Source organism: Mustela nivalis (assembly GCF_964662115.1).
Source record: "Mustela nivalis genome assembly, chromosome: 9".
NCBI classification, from domain to species: Eukaryota; Metazoa; Chordata; class Mammalia; order Carnivora; family Mustelidae; genus Mustela; species Mustela nivalis.
The window spans coordinates 93,170,034-93,184,313 of NC_139028.1; the positions used below are offsets into that span (position 1 = coordinate 93,170,034).

The 14,280-nt window shown below is 48.2% G+C and overlaps 1 protein-coding gene across 5 annotated transcripts in view; it reads right to left on the reverse strand.

Moving 5' to 3' along the window:
- Positions 1-755: 755 nt before the first annotated feature.
- Positions 756-14,280, reverse strand: part of PAMR1 (peptidase domain containing associated with muscle regeneration 1) — a 151,618-nt gene continuing 138,093 nt past the window's right edge. For 4 of the 5 annotated variants that reach the window (XM_082748954.1, XM_082748952.1, XM_082748953.1 and 1 more), the window contains 5 exons: positions 10,512-10,724; positions 8,710-8,776; positions 4,536-4,768; positions 3,295-3,587; positions 1,007-1,845 (listed from right to left, as the gene is read on the reverse strand). In XM_082748954.1, the coding sequence (XP_082605080.1) occupies positions 1,309-1,845; positions 3,295-3,587; positions 4,536-4,768; positions 8,710-8,776; positions 10,512-10,724 (1,343 nt within the window). In that variant the 3' untranslated portion in view covers positions 1,007-1,308. Of the gene's footprint in view, positions 1,846-3,294; positions 3,588-4,535; positions 4,769-8,709; positions 8,777-10,511; positions 10,725-14,280 lie in introns of all 5 variants that reach the window. The other variant, XM_082748955.1, reaches the window with a different exon arrangement.

Here is a 14,280-nt window from a genome sequence, read left to right on the forward strand (position 1 = left end):
GGGAAGCGGAGAAAACACAGTGCAAGTGTCAGTGGTTGCAGCCACAGTGCCCATGGTCAGTGTCAGCAGAATGGCCAGGAATCGGAAAGACCCACCACACACGCCCAAGAAGCCAGCAGGCCCTTGGGAATCCTATTGTGTTTCCGTGCTTGAAGTCCCCCAGCCTCCCCAGCACCATCTGGGGGGCAGGAGACCGGCCAAGAGAGCAGAGAAGAAAGGATAAAAGAGTGAGTCTCCCCCCCTGCCCCCCTGACCCCCAAAGTGAATGTGCCTGAACAGATCGCTTCGGGGTCTGGATTTGAATTCATTTTTTTCCCTCCACCATCCAGGAGGAGCCAGATGGGGCTGGAAAGGAAAATCCCATCAGTTACAGAAACCAGGGAAGCTTCCATTTCTTGGCATATCTCAATCTAGTGTGAGTAAGGAGGAGATGACGATTCAGAGGCCGTGAAGACATGTCATCAAGATAGAGGTTCAAAGCTGAGTTTTGTGCTAGATTGAGAACATGAGAACCGGAGGGAACACTGGCAATCATCGAATCCTTGGTATTTTCCTCTGTTTGTGCCTCATCTGATGGTCTCCCTTGTCGTTCCTCCTCCAGCCCATAACCCAGCACAATCAGGGGCTGGTATTAAAAAGACGGCATCAGTTTTGCCATACGCACTGTTTGGAAACGACAACTTGATCTATTCTAAAGGGCTGTCACCAAGCCACTGCCCTGAGAAGCAGCATGTACGAATCAGAACAACAGCCCGTTTGTTCTGTAGGTCAGAAGCCAACCCTCATTTTATTAAAATATATACAGGGGATTGACAGAATGACCACGCTTTACTGCAGCAATGTACACAGAAGCCAAGGCCACACCCGAGCTCTGGTGTCCTGGGCAGTCCCACAGGCGGCTCCTTGGAATGTGATCAGTCTTGGAAGAGACCTCCTGAATCTCAGACTTCTTGGCCACACCTCTCAACCAGAGCTGGCCATGACCTTGACACCACGGAAGGGAAGGCGGGCAAGGCCACGGGGCTGGTGGAGTGGGGACCACTGCTTTGCTATTTGCATAGTCTCTTTGGAGGGAACTCAGTTCTTGCTAGCAGCCCTGCTGTCTTCTGAATGGTCTCAGCAACCAAGGTCGCAGTGGCCTCCCAGAAGGTGAGGTCTGCTCCCTCTCCACTGAGTTTCAATCCTGAAGTCAGAAGCCCTGGCTCAGCCAAGTTCATGGGCAGAGTCAAGCTTCAGGCCCACATGGCCTCGTGCCACACACGTCTGGATGGGACGGACGCCCGAACAGCGTCTCTCCGGGCCCGAGGCTCACTTCATGTTTCTCTCGATCCAGTCTTTAAAAGGCAGGACCTTGCTGAAGGCCGTGTACAGGCTGTGGCCGCAGTCCCTGTCATAGCTCCAGCTGACCAGCCCCACCAGATGCCAGCGTGGCTCGGGGGACGCCCGTCCGGGGAAGGCCACGGCGGCGATGCCTCCCGTCTCTGCTGTGCAGATATCAGAGGGGGCGGCAGGATCCCGGGTGGCACAGAACATGTTGTCCGTGACACTCACAGGGATGCCGTGTTCCTCGTGCTGCTCCTCACACAGCAGAGGGTCCACGACCCTGACCACCCCTGAGCGCAGCGTGTCGTTCTTGAAGCCGGGGCTTCTTGCGTCAGCTAACACATTCCAGCCGGCCACGGTGATGCGGGTCTCCTGGAAGGAGGCACTTAGGTCCCGTGGTGCCGCCAGGCAAATGGGCTGGACGCGGGTGCTGACGCGAGCCTTGTCCAGGAGCTTCAGGATGGCGATGTCCGTATCTAGCAAGATGGGGTCGTAGTTGGGATGCAGAATGACTGCGGAAATCTACAAATGCAAGAGATGGACGACAGTGGTGAGCCCTCCACCACACAGGGAATAAGAGGCAAGCCCCGGGGCTAAATTACCGGGACAAAATGTCTTGGAGACAGCTACAAAGATTTGGAGAGACTTTGCTTCAGGCTTTATTTGGGGGGTTGTGGAGTGAAATGCGCACTGCCGCCTGCCAGGTGGTGTTAACTAAGTGGGGTGACAGACGGGGCTGCCGAGAACAGGGGTGCCTACCCCATCCGAAGTGGGTAGTGGCCACTGGGCTCCACTGGCCACTGCCAAGCCAAGAAGTGGCCAACTTTCTGACTTTCTCAAAAAAGAGATTCCAGAGGTGCCTGGGTGGCTCAGTGGGTTAAGCCGCTGCCTTTGGCTCAGGTCATGATCTCAGAGTCCTGGGATCGAGTCCCACATCGGGCTCTCTGCTCAGCAGGGAGCCTGCTTCCCTCTCTCTCTGCCTGCCTCTCTACCTACCTGTGATCTCTCTCTGTCAAATAAATAAATAAAATCTTTAAAAAAAAAGAGAGAGATTCCAGATCTTCATCTGAACCTCCTGATTTTTAAATGTTGGCAAATAACTGGTTAAAAAAAAAAATGTGTGCTAGCATTATGCAAACACAAGCCCCTAAAAGACTACCAGATTGCAACCTCTGGCTCCAGGTAAACAAAGCTACACCCAGAATGTTCCACAAGACTTTTCCACAGTCTTTGCTGATTGTCCCAACCCTTGCTGATCATTGTCTTTGATGGGGGCCTCTAGGAGCTCACATGTATGATGTAGTCTAACATTTTTATGTGCAGGTTCTATTACTTCAAGTATATTTGGGTACATTTCCTCGGGGCTTCTTTTGTGTCAAACTAATCACAATATGCTGGTCTGTCTCTTCACTGGCCTGTGGACTCTTCAGGGCAAAGACCGTGCCTTTTTCCATGCCTTACTCAGTTTTGTATCCATTTCTGTGATTGGCATTCTGTGGGAGCTCAACAATGAGCAGAGAGATGGACAGATGGGTGGACAGAGAGAGAGCAGGGTGGGTAGGTGGACGGAAGAGAGAGGGGGAGGGAGATAGGCAGAGAAGACAGAGGAATATTAAAGATTGCTTAGCAGTATCTTGGGTAAAACCTTTCTAAGTCCTCGAAGCCTACCTTGTACAATGCCCTAAACAGAATAGGAGATTATCTTTTGATGACCACAGTGATATATGATAAAATCTTATTTTGAAAACGAAAGGAAAAAAAGACTCCGTAGTCTTTCTAGATGTGCCTTTCTAGTATGTATGTGAAATACTGGGTGCCTGCTCCCTGCCAGGCTCTGGGCTGGGTACTAATGTGCTAAGGCGTCAGGATGGATGCAGCCACTGCCCCCACCCCCACCACTGATACCCCTACCCCTACCCCCCGGAGTTTGCTGAGCCAACACTTGGTTTCCAGGTTACAGCCCTCTCTTACCCGTAAGTTCTGGATGGTCTTCTCATCTCGGTCATCATCCCGGTAGAATTTCCCTAGGACAACTTTGAGGTCTGCTGTCTTGATCATGGTGACCTTCCCCAGGTCGGTTACGCAGTGGGCAGCCACCACCACGGTGCGCTCATTCACCAGGGCACCACTGCAGACCAGGAACCACGTGTCCTTGTGCAGGCTGCCACCGTGTACCCCGCTAGCCCTCCTGTAGATGGCCGCCTGCCACGGCCAGCGCAGTCCTGGGCTCTTGGAAGCAGTGATGTTCTCTGTTTTCCCACAGACTGTGAAGAAACACCAGCTCAGTAAGATAAACTCAGACCTTTCCATGCAAAGGGGAATGTGTTGCGCAACCCAGAGAACACAGATCTGGAAAGGTGGGTCCACGGGTGTTGTGACCACTGTGTAGTCATCAGCCACCTTGACATGGTTGGCTATAAAGTCTGAAGTTAAGATGGAAGGCTTGGGATCCTAGGCTCTTCCTATCAATAGGACCTTGGGCAAATTGCCAGATCTCTTAAAGCCTCAGTCTTCTTGCCTGCAAAATGGATCTAATCACCGCATATGTCTCATAGGGTTTTTGTGGAGACTGGATGAGGATCTATGCAAACAGACTCAAAATATGATGCCTATCATGATAAACTTGACCACAAAGAATTAAGCCATACTGCTATCTTTTGACAAAGCGGGTAGGGAAGGTAGAACTTGGTAAGTGCAAGACCCTTTTCCAGAGTCCTCCACGTATTACTTTAGTCATTATCACCATAATCATATGGATACTCAACACCGCATCTCCTAATCAATAACTGCCTATTGAGTACCATGGGATGCTAAGCATGAAAACAGGCTCGGACAGGGTATCCAAGACCGTCTAAGTAGAAGTCTTCTGATGTCATTAACCCTTCCCCCACTTGGGGCTTCATTATGGTTCTCTCTCTCTGCCACTCCCCTGCAAGGGGGCTCTCTCTCTCTCTCAAATAAATACCTAAAATCTTTTTAAAAAATAAATAAAAAATAACGATCCACAAGGAAGTATGGCCCCTCCAAAAAAATTCATCAAAGACCTAAAGAGTCAGTTTCTCCAGAGTTAGAAGTCTGTGTCAAGGGAAGGAAGGTCCAGCTGTGGACTATCAGACATAACCAAGCTACGGAATTAGCTGGAGGCCCACTGGCCGAGGAAGCTTAGGACAGACAGCGCCCCGGCCCCTGTCCCGGGAGGAGCCCTGACTCACTGGGGACACAGGATGGGGCTCGCCCGCTCCACTTCCCGGTCTTCAGGCACGTCCTGCGGCTGCTGCCCAGGCGGCGGTAGAAAGGCGAGATGCACTCATACTGGAGCTGGGTGTGCAGATGCTGGAACCCGGGTGGCAGGTCTCCAAAGGGAAGGGCGGGCTTCTTGGTGGGGGCACCCTGCAGTTTCTGCTTGCTGAAGGATGCCGAGTAGAGCTGGTGTAAAGGCGTCTGCCTACATGGGGACCCAGGGCCCAGAGAGAGAGGGCAAGAGTCAGTCACCATGGCCCTGTTGTGTACGTGCCAAGCCCTGGCAGACATCTAATCATGGCAGAAAAAAATATGGCTATCTCTCCTCTGTGGATCTCTGTACCTTCTGCCCCCAACCCCCACTCCCCGTCCTGGTCATCTTTCTCTCTCTCTCTTAGGCGCATGCGCACACACACTTCCCCTCTACCACCGAGTAAATTCTCTCGCACCCCTCCACCTTCATTCCGTGCCTCTATTTCCATTTCTGGCACGCCTCCAGCTGTCTAGGATTTTAACCAGGGAATACTATCCGGCATAAGGGCTGCTGTCCCAGGGTAGGCGATACAAGCGTACAGAGAAAAACTAACTGTGATTTAAACAGGAAAGGAAATTCATCTGAAGCCGGGAGTCTTTTTTTCTCCAGACATTATCATAATGGAGCAATATCACGAATTGACTTGAACTAAACTGTGTGGATACAGTAGCTTGATTTAGCAATCAGTGTCTGTAATTAGTACACCTCGGAGAGTAGGGCTTTCTCAGAGCACGCTGATTGGCAGAAATTCAGAGCATTGTGTGTAAATGTGAAAAGGCCTTTCAAATGAGCACTGAAAGCTGAAGCCCCTAGAGACCCCTCCGGGATTCTTGGGGGAGACATACACCCCTTGGACAGCCTGCGTTCATTTTATATCAGCGCCTAACGACTACTAACTGAGAAGTTAGAATTCCTCTAGGAAACAGTGTGTTGATCTCTGTGTAATGAATGGGGAAAGGAAGCCCGGAGGGGCGGGACTAGAGATGGGCACACAGGAAGCTAAGATGGTCCTCAAGGCAGCACTTAACAATTAGGATTCACAACCTGGTGTCTCTACTGTGCCGTCTGATGCCATCGTAAGAAATCTATTTGATGAGTCTATTCAGTGCTTCCCTCAGAGCAAACATTCCATCCACTTTGATTTCATTCAATGAATCTTTAGCTTGTTTATAACAAGGTCTGCGGTTCAAGGAGCTTCCGAACTGGCAAACCAGCTAGCTCATCTTTTGGTCCATCTGTTGAAAGATGACACTGCCTTTTGTGGTCCTTGGGTGACCAGGCTGCTGGAGATAGGTATATCCATATTCCAGCAGCCTGTCTTCCAGAAAGATCCTTAAAACCAAGTTATAGGCTTGCTTTTTCATCCACGTGAGCCACCTGGCATCTTATCACCTAGCCTCCCATTACAATTGCTTTAAAAATGCCCCTTTGGAGAATAGTGTGGAGATTCCTCAAGAAATTAAAAATAGAGCTTCCTTATGACCCTGCAATTGCACTACTGGGTATCTACCCCAAAGATACAGATGTAGTGAAAAGAAGGGCCATCTGTGCCCCAATGTTTATAGCAGCAATGGCCATGGTCGCCAAACTGTGGAAAGAACCAAGATGCCCTCCAACGGACGAATGGATAAGGAAGATGTAGTCCATATACACTATGGAGTATTATGCCTCCATCGGAAAGGATGAATACCCAACTTTTGTATCAACATGGACGGGACTGGAAGAGATTATGCTGAGTGAAATCAGTGAAGCAGAGAGAGTCAATTATCATATGGTTTCACTTATTTGTGGAGCATAACAAATAGCCTGGAGGACAAGGGGAAATGGAGAGGAGAAGGGAGTTGAGGGAAATTGGAAGGGGAGGTGAACCATGAGAGACTATGGACTCTGAAAAATAGTCTGAGGGTTTTGAAGGGGCGGGGGGTGGGAGGCTGGGGGAACCAGATGGTGGGTATTAGAGAGGGCACGGATTGCATGGAGCACTGGGTGTGGTGCAAAAAACAATGAATACTGTTACTGTTACTAAATTTATTTTTTAAATAAATTAAAAAAAATTTTTTTAAATGCAAAGTGCAGTGGTCTTTTAGTAGTTCAGGGGCTCCTCTACAAGATGTGTTGTTGGAAAGAACAGGTTCATCCCACTTAGTGAGGAGTCCAGCTCCAGGTAAATTATAAAGATCAGGAAAAGATGGAATTTGTATTCCACTGTCACTGTTCCCAAGGAAATGCCCTGCCTGAAATGGGAAGAACAGAGATAGAAGGAAATATCCAAGGGAAAGGTAAGAGATTGATGAATATCCTGCTTTAGGAGTATTTCAGGTCACTTGGCTGGGGTCGGTTCTAATCACTGGGATTCATTGTGACCATTCCTGAAAGCAAAAGCTGCTACTCACAGCTGTTCACTTGTGCGAGTGTTCTGCTGAAGCCTTTCCATTGGGCTGGGCAGCAGCTTAGTGCCTAAGACCCTGAACACTATGAAGATCCGAATTCGCATCCTGGATCTACAGTCCGCAATGTGATTTGGGTGAGTTAATGAATTTCTCCAAGCCTCACTTTACCCATCTGTACTAAAATTGGTAAGAAACCCTACCAGGAAATGGCAATAATAGTAATACCTACCTCAGAGGTTGCAGGAAAGATTAAACGAACAAACAGTTGCAAAGCACTCAGAGGAGGAACGGGCATGTAGCGAACACGCGGTAAGTGCTAGCTCACTCCGCCTGCCGCATCTAATCCCTACAGCAATCCCCAGAGATGGGCGTTATCGGGATTGCCCTGAGTTTTCAAAAGAGGAGACTAAAGGCTTAGCAAGATCAGGAACTTGCCAAAGAATACAAAATACAGTGCTTAAGAGAGCCCAAACCCGGTCTCGAGCCATTATTTGTCAAACCCATTCATTCATTCATTCATTCATTCACTGTTTGGGGTGGTTGTGTTTTGGGGGGGGGGTGACTCCTCTGCAGCAAGCATTGCTCTTGGCCCCAGAACTTGAACATGAACAAAACAGAAAACGTTCCTGCACTTATAACTTTTACACATTTATTTTGGTGAGGTCAGGTAGAGATAGAAATTGAACAACAACAAAAACCCGTAGGTAAGAAGACAGGTAGGGCTGAGAGCAAATCTGAGACCTAAGGCCAAATACGAGAGCCCAGAAGACAGCTCTGCAGTCAGCATCAGGTAGGATTACTTTCCTTCCTTTTATTGATCAGTTCTCTGAGGTTGATGATGACTTTGTTTTTTATATGAAGTGTAAAAGGAGAAAACATTAACCGGTACTACAACATTTGGGGGTGGTTCTTGTTTTCCAAAGGACGGTCAGAAAAGGTCTCTCTGCCAGGTAGACACCAAGCCGGGAGCAGACAGAGCGAGGCTTTAAACCTCCCGGACATGCAGCGGAAGTGGGGTCTGGACAGAAGGGCCAAGGCTCTGAAGCAGCGTTGTTGGGGGAAAGGGAGGGACAAGTTGGGCCGCCTGCGGGGCCAGAGTAGAGGGTGAGGAAGAGAGTAGTAGGAGATGAGGTGAGAATAGTTTCTTCTACAAAATGAGGAGAGAAGACATAGAACTGGGCCAATTCTCTGCCCCCACAGTGGTCCCCACCTCTGTCTTCCCAGGAGGAAGTCTGGGCAGGCATATCTGAGGGCTCTCCTCCCTCATCAGGGGTGGTCATTTGTCTCTGGTTCCTGGGGACCAGCGACCTGCCTCATCTGGTTGATTACCACCAACATCTTCCTGAGCCATAGCTGATTGCACGGGGCAGGAAGGCCATCTCCCTAGAAGCTGCCCTAGTCAACACAGAGCAATTTCAGGAAGACTCAAGTGTTAAAACCCGGTTCCTCAAGGATCATCAAGTCTCGAGTCCCACCAGCCACCTACTTTCCCACGATCCCGTGAACCGTGTCCATGTTCCAGCAGTTGCTACCTCTTGGCCAAAGGCAGCTGGCTCATCAGCCTCCCTCTAACAGGCCCTATTCTTTCATGAGCAGGCAGCACTGAGTGTCCCTAAGAAACCCCGGACTGTCTTTGGCCAAACACAAGTGGGGGAAGAGGGGTGGGAGGCGACACACTCGAGGCGTTTGCCTGGAGCCAGAGCCCAGGTGTTTCGACCTCACCTTGATTGAACCTGCATGGGAAGAACTCTGCGTCTCACCAGGTCTGAGATCTTTGGTTCTCGGCAGGCTAGAATGAAGGAGACAAGAGGGCATCAGCTTTTGCCATATTAACTGCTCACGTTTATTCGGTTCAGATTCATCCCTGACCGCCCTTTCTGGACACCCCCAGACGTCTCAGAGGGGAGGTATGCCAGTGGGTGTGGAAAGCTCCCTAGCAAAAGAGCTCGCTGCCTTTCATCGAAATGGACAACCCCCTCTGAACAACGCCCATGGGGGACGCACTTCTGAAAAGCCACTCCACCCGGGTGAGGTGAAACCTTGGCTGTCATTAGATTGGGACTATCTGTTCCCACAAATGGCATCGGCGAACTTGATGGAAGGTGGAGTCACGATCGAAAATGAAGGTTCTAAAATAGAGCCCAACGCAGGGAACTACAAGGCTCTCATTGAAGACCAGATGGCAGTGTCATCTTGGGTAGTCTTGGGTAGCTGATTCCTCTAGTTCCTTCCTCTGAAATCGAGGCTCCTAATGATCACTTGAGGGCACCTCAAAGCCCAGGCTTAATTTTGCTGAAGTGTCTCTTTCTTCACTTTCCCAATCAAGCGGCCAACATTCATCTAATTAGCAAACTAGAGAACTTTGGTTGTTATTAATTTGTAAGAGAAGAGTTGACAAAAATCTCCAAGGACATATGAAACACCGTTTCCATACTTAATGAAATCAAGAATCGGAGTCTGTGTTGGTGAGGAGGAAGGTCGCTTCTGGCTAAAGTCTAAAGTGATTTATTCCTTTCACAAACCTTCCTCTTTCATTTCTTTTCCCATGACTTGGGTTGTTGACAAACACCCAGAAGGGAAAGTGGAGGATTAAGGCAATTATCTGGGTAATCTAGGCCAAGGACATGCTTTTCTTCCTAGGAAACAGCCAGATAATTGTGACCTGCCCCCAAAATACAGGGGCTGTTGACCCGGTTCAGAAAGAAACTATGCATCCCCACCACCAAAGGGGTAAGTTTGAAGGTTCTCTATACAACGTTCCATGTTTTCTGGTCCCAAACCAACCTTTTCAATCTACTTCCCAGAATCCCTGTTGGCCCTACTTTGAGTTTACCATGGTCCTTTCACTTCTGCCTCTACCTTTTGTTTTCCTTTGTCTTCTGTGACAGGAACATAGTCCCAGCTGCTCTGCACCTCTTGTGAACGCTTCCCCGCCTCCCAGATTGGCTTGGCCCCCACAGGCCGCATACAACTGTCCCTATTTCAAGCAACAGTGATCATCCCTTTCTCTCAACACACACTGCTCATTCATTTCCTCTAACTCTGCCTTGAATGCTGGAGGTCTTGCCATCTTAGTAAGATGTTTTTCTTTATGTTAACATCTTAAACCTCCCGCCACACAGGCTAGCAGGGATATTGTGCCTGTTTTGTTCTTTTATCTCCTGTGCCAACTTCCTATTTCATAGAGAGTAGATAAATGTAGCTATATTGGACCCCACTGATGGCCTCGATTTTGACCTTAGGTTTACATAGATAAAACCCGGCCCTGTCATCTTTTCTAAACTGCTCTGATAATTTTCTAACTCTTCTTGATCACAGCGAGAAGCTGTGATTAGGAGAAGTAGGTCTTCCGGAGGTCCGAAAGAGAAGCATATGTTTTCAGGGATGGCTTTCCACCTAGAGTCATAGACGGTGCCAGTGAGAACCTAAGAGGGAATGGTATCTTTTTCAGGGGCTCACACACAGGTAGGGAGCTTCCAAGAGGTCCAACAACTCCATCTATGTCACACATACTCATTCGTTACCTTTTATGCAGATGGGCTGTTTCCCCGACCACTCTCCATCCTGCTGGCAAGTTCTCTTCTCATTGCCGCTAAGAACGTATGAGTTATTACAAAAGAAGGACACGACTGTGCCAACTTTGGCATAGCGCCCGTTGATAAGCCCAGGGCCTCCTGTTACCTTCTGGTACCCATTAACTGGACCCCCGGGGTCTGAGCAGTTACTTTCTTCAAGGACTAAAAGAAAAAATAAAAGGGAGAGAAATAAAGAACTATTAAAAGTGTGAAGCATTCCATTTTAGAACCGGATCTTTTCATGTTTCACTGAATTAAAAATGCAGCGATGTGGAGCCTGCCAGCGATGGTGCCCAGAGGAATCAGCAAGAAAAAACTCGTAACAGAAAATGTATGTGTTAGACATGTCCTCCCCTTGTTTTAACGATCTATTCTTAAATCAAGAAGTATTTCATTCCCCATATAAATAAATTCGACACAACTAGCTCTCCTGTGGTCTTGTTCATTTCTTTCTGGAGCTGTGGGAGCTGGGCAGGCCTGGACAGCAGAAACATCGCACCTAGATTTTACAATCAGTACACAGGGATGATTATTTTCCAGTGTCATTGTATTATCTCCTTCATTCCCTAAAGCTGGGACAATTAAACTAGAGTCCTCAGTTTCCTATTTGTGTTGTACCCAGAAAACAGAATTTACTAGAGACAAGGCTGCATAGATGAAATGAATTTAGATTTTATGTTTCATCTTCAGGGACACAAGTGTGCTGTAAGGTATAGTTCTAAAATACCAGATGATAGAGGGGCGCCCGTGTGGCTCAGTCGTTAGGTGTCTGCCTTCGGCTCAGGTCATGATCCCAGGTCCTGGGATCGGGCCCTGCCATCACGCTCCCTGATCTGCAGGAAGCCTGATTCTCCCCCTCCCTCTGCCACTCCCCTGCTTGTGTTCCCTCTCTCACTGTGTCTCTCTGTTAAATAAATAAGTAAAATCTTAAAAAAAAAAAAAAAACCCAGATGATAGAAATTCAGAGATATGAAGAAGTTCCCCTGATCTCCAAGTACACACACTTTCCCTCTAAATGTTTAACAATATTCATTACAAAGACATTTATTTTTTTAAAAGAAAAAAAAGATTTATTTGAGAGAGAGAGACATTAGAGTGCAGGGATGGGCAGGAGAGGGAGAAGTTCAAGCAGATGCTGTGCTGAGCAGGGAGCCTGATCCGGGGCTCGATCCCATCACCCTGAGATCATGACCTGAGCTGAAATCGAGATTCAGACGCTTAACCAACTGAGCCACCCAGGTGCCCCCCAAAGGCATTTCTATTCTCTAACTCAGGTTGGACAGTCACACAAAGTAGAAGAGGCAACACCTGCTATTCTGAGCACTGAACAGGATACTAGACAAATCCTGGAAAAATTCCCTCAGATAGGGTGCCTGGGTGGCTCAGTGGGTTAAGCCTCTGCCTTCAGCTCAGGTCAGATCCCAGGGTCCTGGGATCGAGCCCCACAACCAGCTCTCTGCTCAGTAGGGAGCCTGCTTCTCCGCCCCCCCCCCACCCCTCTGCTTGCCTCACTACCTACTTGTGATCTCTCTCTCTGTCAAATCAATAAAATCTTTATAAAAAAGATTCCATCGGATAACATATTTTTCTCAAATGGATTATGGCACAATGGTGACTATTACACCCTAAGGACACAGAGTAGGACCCCTGAGGAATTCAGTCATTAATTACTGCATTTGGGTACCACTTGCTGTCAGTCTCCCTGGTCTCTTTTTAATCATTTCTTCTAAGATACAGTCTCATCCCTGTGAAACAGTCCCCAAGCAATGTGATTGTGCTTCTGACATGCTTTTCTTCCCATAAATGCCCGGTTACCTTTTAAGCAACGTGTGTGCTTGCCTCCAGGCAAGAAAAGAATCTCCATCCATATAACATTTCTAAAATATCTGAGAACTAAAAATTAGTAAATTTCCCCATGGGCAACTTGGCAAGGCTGCTGATATTAACCAAATTACTGGTTTGTCTACTCTATGATTGCCCACAGACCATGTGGCCCATGATTTCAATGATATCCTATGTGCTTTGGGGCTACTTAATATGAGCAGTTTCCATGCTGGGAGAAAACTCCAGAATCCCATTTTAATTGTAAAAAATGGACTTCACTGAGGGAGTCTTCCAAAATACCAACATGGCCGAGGGAGGGCACTGCACTTTTTGAAATTTCAAGTGTACTGAGAAAGCCCAGTGCTTGTATTTCCAGAAAAACTCCTCTGATGTGGGGGTGGGGGGAGAGGCAGAGAAAGGAGAAAGCATTCCATACTAGATTTTACAAACAGTGATGGGACTACCTTCTTTTTTGAAAACAGGTTTTATTTATCATTTTAGAGAGAGAGAACAAGCGTAGGAGTGGGAAGAGGAGCAGAGGGACAGAGAGAATCTCAAGCAGACTTCGTGCTAAGCATGTAGCCCTACACATCAGGCTCAATCTCACGACCCTGAGATCACGGCCTGTGGCAAAACCAAGAATCAGTCGCTTAACTGACAGAGCCACCCAGGAGCCCCTGGACTACCTTCTTAGGCAGAGGCTCACTGAATACTAAACACGGAGCCCAGAAACAAGCAGCAGGAGCCCACAGCTGCAACCACCTCAGAAGCATGTTGTGTCATACCTGCAAGTTTTAGAAAATGGAATTCACTGCCAACATCAAAACCAGGAGATGGCTCATAAAAATCTGTATTACTGGCTTCTGAAAAAAATCAGATCTGGCAACCCTGGGTCTGTATGGCCACATGGCAATAATCAGCCGCCATTGAGAAGTGGCTGTCTGCTGGCCCAGGGGCTGCTGGCTTCCCTTGGCCACAGCCCCTGCCTGCTGCCTGCCCTGGGCAGTGCTAGACTCTGTGGTCAGTTAACCTCACAAAGAGCTATACTCTGTGCAATGCCAGCCGAGTTCCTCCTCCATTTTGAGTTTTATTTGCCAGAGCTCATGGCTAAGAAAAATTCTGGTGATACTCAAGGCCAGTCCTGAAATACTGAAAGAGAATGAACTACACTCCAGCCACACTGGCCTCAGCAGAAGGTAAGCAATCCCTTCTATTGTGAGCCTGAGAGGTGGGCTTTCCTTCTTTTGGAAGTAAGGACTCTGTGGTCCTCTAGGCTCCTGCCCCATGTTTCCTAAGTGCAGAATTCCTGAGGATCCTGTTGCTAACTGCGTTTAATATGGGTTTAGCCAGCAGGAACACTGGAGAGTTTGCAAGCCTTTTGGAGGTAACAAAGCCTTAGGATCGGGACGCCTGGGTGGCTCAGTTGGTTAAGCAGCTGCCTTCGGCTCAGGTCATGATCCCAGCCTCCTGGGATCGAGTCCCACATCGGGCTCCTTGCTCCGCAGGGAGCCTGCTTCTCCCTCTGACTCTGCCTGCCGCTCTCTCTGCCTGTGCTTGTGTGCTCTCTCTCTCTCTGACAAATAAATAAAAAATCTTAAAAAAAAAAAAAAAGCCTTAGGATAATTCAGGTTATCTTGTCTTTCTCCCTGATGAGGTTTTAAAAGGAAACTTAAAGAGAAACTGAGTCAGGATGTGTAAACAAGTCTGCCTAAGGCTGGGGAATTCTGCCCTGTTTCTAGAATTCTTAGATGCCTACTCTTTTTTAATGAGACATGTCTGAAATCAGGACACGTGTGTACATTTCACGCAGCACGTCTTTACTTCCAACTCTCAGAGAAGCTATGATTAAACCAACAGTGCACCCTAAACTTAATGAGATCTTAGAATGGAGAAC